Source organism: Cupressus sempervirens, chromosome 2 (genome assembly GCF_028749045.1).
Source record: "Cupressus sempervirens isolate cs-2001-9-10 chromosome 2, ASM2874904v1, whole genome shotgun sequence".
NCBI lineage: Eukaryota > Viridiplantae > Streptophyta > Pinopsida > Cupressales > Cupressaceae > Cupressus > Cupressus sempervirens.
In genome coordinates, this window is record NC_143119.1 from 483,503,926 (window position 1) to 483,509,274 (window position 5,349).

At 37.5% G+C, this 5,349-nt stretch overlaps 1 protein-coding gene across 1 annotated transcript; it reads right to left on the bottom strand.

The window, feature by feature from the left end:
* Nucleotides 1-397: 397 nt before the first annotated feature.
* Nucleotides 398-1,240, bottom strand: LOC149573132 (replication protein A 70 kDa DNA-binding subunit A-like). Its single transcript, XM_089815912.1, has 2 exons — nucleotides 637-1,240; nucleotides 398-570 (listed from the first exon to the last, which is right to left on the bottom strand). The coding sequence occupies exons 1-2, from the start codon at nucleotides 1,238-1,240 to the stop codon at nucleotides 398-400; spliced, it is 777 nt and encodes a 258-aa protein (XP_089672038.1).
* Between the last annotated feature and the right edge of the window lie 4,109 nt (nucleotides 1,241-5,349).

A 5,349-nucleotide genomic window follows, 5' to 3' on the forward strand; every position in this document is an offset into this window, starting at 1 on the left:
CGATGCCTATTCTTGGACATTGCAATTTCGACGCCTATCCATCGCAAGCTCAACATTCTAACCCATCATTGCTCCCGTCGCAATGGATGTGGTTCCCGTAACAATTTTGACGTCTTCACCACGCATTACGACGGGGTGCCGTCAGCATCTGCCCATGGGTTCCCTGAGGTGGGAGCCTTTATAGTTCTTTCATGGGCGTCGCAGTTGCAACGTCCATGGAAACTTGTGACGGTGCTAGCGGCGTGGTAGTGCTGCTATCGACGCCACTGGCCATCGCAATGTTTGTGAATGTGTCGCAATTGCGACGCAAAATCATCAATTGCGACGGAGTCACTATGCACGTGACGCTTATTTCATCACAATGCACATGCGGACGTCGCAATTGCGAGCTTCATGGTTAGCAATATGGCAGTGCCACTGTGGCAGTGACGCCAACTGTCGTCACCACCACAACGGCCCTGCCACAAGCATCATCTTCAGCTGCTAGCTCTAGCAATGTGTTCACAGTCATGTCGAGTAGTTGTATTGCTCCTTCATTAAATGCGGTTGCCCATAGCTCCCCAGTGTGGTCTTGCAATTATAGGCGGACCATGTAGCTATAATTGAATTTTGTAAATTGCTTGTCGCATTTTTTACCGTACCATTCTTCATTTGCATTTTCAGATAACTTTTTCTTGCATTTCTTTCCTGCCACTTGGTTGGGGCAAGTCGGGTAGGATAGCTTTTTTGTGTTGACCTCTATAATGGTTGCTTTCACGATGCACTTTATAGCACAACTAGAACGCACTATTTGATCATGTATGTCATGAATTGTCATTCTGAATACTGCAGGAGGTTGTGGGGCATAGTTAATCGATGGCTCACCGTTGTCCTTAACATTGTCATCAAACCATGACTTTAACTCCATTGTCTTTGGAATTTGGAGATTGATCATCAGTTGTGTATTACCTGTGGTGTTGAGTACTCTTCCATTGAACTCAGTAACACGGCCTCCCTTAACCACTAGAACTGTAGTGTCTTGCAAGTAGTAGCTTTGTTGCAATTCACTGCCCACTTGCTCGGATTTTGAGCCCCAAAGCATCAGATCAATGAGCCTATGAGTCATATCAAGCAATTGGATGGCACGCCGATAAACTTCCATTCCATTTGCTCTTCTTATCGTGGAGGTTGGTTGTACACATATTGTTTGCCAGTGCCCTATTGTTTCTCCCTCGGTTGGTGTTGGAGATGGTAACGACATCCTCTCGATCTTCTAACTCCATTATGCAGCTAAATCAAATATATATTCTCGCCTTTTTGCTACCCATGCTTCAAGAATTTATACTTTTTACTATAACATTGTAATTCTCATAAGGTGTAGCTTGCTAAAGAATCACTGGTATGAGGATGAAGCTCCATGGGTTGTGCCAATAGAGATATATACAAGCTTTCTTTAATTTATATTAATAACCAAGTGTCAAATTAAATCATAGTAATAGGAATCAGACATTGAAGTTAGTGAATTACAGGACCATACTATCTTAAACAGAAGAACAGAACACACACATCATTATATGTAAAATCGAGCTTATTACAATTAAAGAATAAAAATGGAATTTGAATAAGATGATGAGATGCTAATTAATTACAAAATACCTAAAGCAAATTTTGCAATGCAAAATATGAAGTTCAATGAAGTGGCTCATACACCCGCCTATGTAGATGTAATTTATCCGAACTTTAATGGATCTCGTCAGAAAGACCCCAGTGTGAAACAACAGCTCACTTGGAGGTCATGCAATCTGACACAGCCACCAGTAAAGACAGGCAAACTAAATTTCTCGGCCATCACAAGCAACAGCGTGAGGATTTCAGGGCAGAATGGTTTTGGTATAAGTTTTCAGAGGCTGACAACCTCAAGGATCCTGCAGAATAACAATGTAGAAGGGTGGATTGGTAGAACTAAACAATCCAAGAGACCAATACCTACAACAACTAAATTTAGGCCAGTGAAGGCATGGAACAATATTACATAGCCCTAACTAGATATTGTCAATGTTTTCATCATTTGACTGCTCAAGGTTAAAGAGCACAGAAGAGATAAGGAACACAAACTCAATAGTAAAATCGAGACTCCAAATCTATAACAAATTTGTACACCAGTATTAAACAGGGACGAAGGCTGAAAATCCAAATTTCACAATAGAAGAAGCTATCAAACCAAATCAGAACACCATAGAGCATGGAATCACATAATGGCATTTTACTTAAATCATCAAAGAGAACTCCAAACACTGTTGTCCACCTCTCCTACCGTCGTCCCAGTTCTTGTAAGAGGTAACAAAGAACGATGTAAGAAAAGTTATTGAGAAGCAGAAAACAGGCATTCTTTCCAAACGACAGCAATCACACTTATCTATTCTAAATTTTATTAGTTCTTTAAATCCACTTGTTGTACAATCTTTGCAGAAGCTATTCCATTTAGCTGTATGGATTGCAAGAACTTGCAATCTCTAAGAGAACTCTTTGGACAAATCCATAAAAATATTTAACATGAGTATGTTTGTGTAGGTTCTGAAGCTGAGTATCCCACAAATTTGATAATTTTTTGAAATGAGCCACTATTACTTTCCAATCAATACACCGCAAAAACCTGCAATGAAATGCAAGTTATCTAAAGCAGAAAAAAATTCTTGTGGAAGAGCTACCTTAACAATTCAGACAAAATGGGTATTAGCAAAATTTTGATCCAACCGCAATCCAATGCATTAATTACATAGTTATAAGAAAACCATCCAAATAGCCAGATATGTGGTTTTTAATATCCAATCTCAATTGCCAAATTGTTTTTTGAGGCAGGTTATTAAGAGATTTAGTTTTCATCAAATCAGAACCAAGCACATGGATGAACTACTCGTTAACCCCAACCATGCACATTGTTATTTATAAATTAAATGTATTTTGTAGTATTTGGGGTTGATAGGCATGTAGCATCTTAAATCCTCCCAAAACCAATAGCGTATTGGTTGCCCACATTTATGCTGACATGTCACAGAAACCAACCAATATCAATGTAGAAACAGCCAAAGAAAACCAGGCCCTTATTGGCACAATTTGTGTGGCAAGTGAAGGAATCGGGGATTAAGCTGCACAAAATATGGCAGAATAAAAATACAATGTCCATGTAAGATTTGGGGTTTTGATGAAATAGTTATTATTGCCAGGAGATGGGACCAAACTAACGTGGAAGTAGCCATTGATGATGTTGAAAAAAATTGTTGTTTAATTTGAGCAGCTGCAAAAGAATGTGGGCATACCAGCCAAAAATAAATTACACCCCGGCTTATAGATCTTAGACCACAAGAATGGATCTATTCACTGCTATGCTTGGTGGGGAGGAGCAGAATATTGTTGTATGTGTTGAGAGGGCTTCCATTGGTAAAACCTTATTCCGCCTTAGGCATATAGTACACACATTTGTTAGAAGAGTCTCATCCCTTTCGGTAGGGTGGTCTTCTTGGGAAGTTTAGTTGGGCAGACTTTAGAAAATTGCATCCTAAATTGAGCTTGCAGATTGATTAAAGTATGGATAGAGACAATGCTATGAGCCTAGGGCTTGCCATAACACAATTTTTGTAATAATTTGAAGCCTGATTAAAAGGCCAGACCATCCAAGTAACATGTCAAACTATGAGGAAGTGGAGGTTCAAGCTGGAAGGAATCACCAAATGTTTTGAATGGCCTACAGGGGAAGTATAAGTGTGCCGCTTATAAACTTGAGGACTTGTTTGATCGCCTATATGTCATAATGCTCCAATTGACAACCACTCAACAAAACACTACAACACGGGAACAATATTTTTTTTCATTCTTTGACAATCATTAATAACATTTCTGACATTCCTCTTCTAGGGTTGATGAAGTTAATGACACAGGAATTATCTCATCATGCAATCACTAAATTAATGCATTCAGAAGAATAGCTCTGAAAATTTTCTTAAGTCATCCAATGACATTCTAGAATGATTTCACGATAGTAGCACTACCCCTCAACTTCCTATGAATGTAATGGAAGTTTGAACCTCTTTTGTAAGAATATGTCGGTTCAGCATTGTGATAATATTCTTTGAAGGACGAGGATAGTTTTCCATGAGTATCTTGGGGATGTTTCTCTTATCTAGCGATTTAGGACAATTTATCAGATCCTCAAACAAATGAGTAATGGAAATACATGCACTTCCATTTGTATTCTTTCAATCATATTCTAATCAAATCTTTCAAAACCACTCTTGAAAAATAACATCCTCTTTTCTGTATTCACTATAATAACATTAAATTCCCTATAATAGATTTTGTCATCTCAAAATTGAAAATTGCAGAAGCTTCAACTTAAAATTTGGTTGTCTCCCCTCTTAAGCTACAACAAATTTTGTAACATAAAATTCAGTCCACTGCATCATCATGCACTGGTGTTCCTAGCATAATACCAAGTGTATGCTATGAAACACCATACTTATCAAACATAGATCCCTTATGAATCATTGGATCACATAAGTAAATTGAGCTATCTCAACCAAGTATTGGCTTATGGCTTTGGAAAATCAATGTAGGTTCTTTGGCCTACATATTGAAGGCTTGGATGAAGATTGAATGGACAATTTTATTTGGCTTTTTTAAGGAAATGGTATTTGAACTCATAAGAAATTAGAGTGGTGATCTCTTATGAAGCGTTGGAGTTTATGAGTGTATCACAACCTATATGGAGAATTAACACACATTCGTGTGTTTTGGGGTAGGGTGGTTATTTGAGTATATATCTTATGTTTCTTTTCTCCTCTTGTTTTCTCTTATGTCAACACTCTTCTTAATTTTTATAGATTTGGTTTTGTTGCATTATTATCTTCAACGGTCTAAGGAGGAGTTCATTATATTTTCTTCTAGTATCAATAAAGTAAATATCAAATGTCTTACATGAGGAAGTACAAACAACTTAGATAAGTATTACTTTCAACTAGCCAAAAACTATTGTTATTGACACAAAATTTTCTTGTGCATTATCAAGTTATAAGTTTTTTTTAATGTTGTGATGTTGCTATCAAGATTCAATTGTGTAGTTTTTGGTCAAACTCATTGGTCTATGTTTATGAGTAGTGTTTCACAATAACTTCTTTCTCATTAGAATGAATAGAACACTAAATATTCATTGCATCTAGGTTTGCTCACGAAGGTGAAGCGTTGGGCTTTCTCGAGATGTTACCCACCCAAGCACCACTCCAACCCAAATGTTCTTAACCATGGAGTTTTTTAAAGGTTAATGTCATGCTCAAAAATCAAGGCTAAAGCACACAATTTTTTTAAAAAAAGGTAATA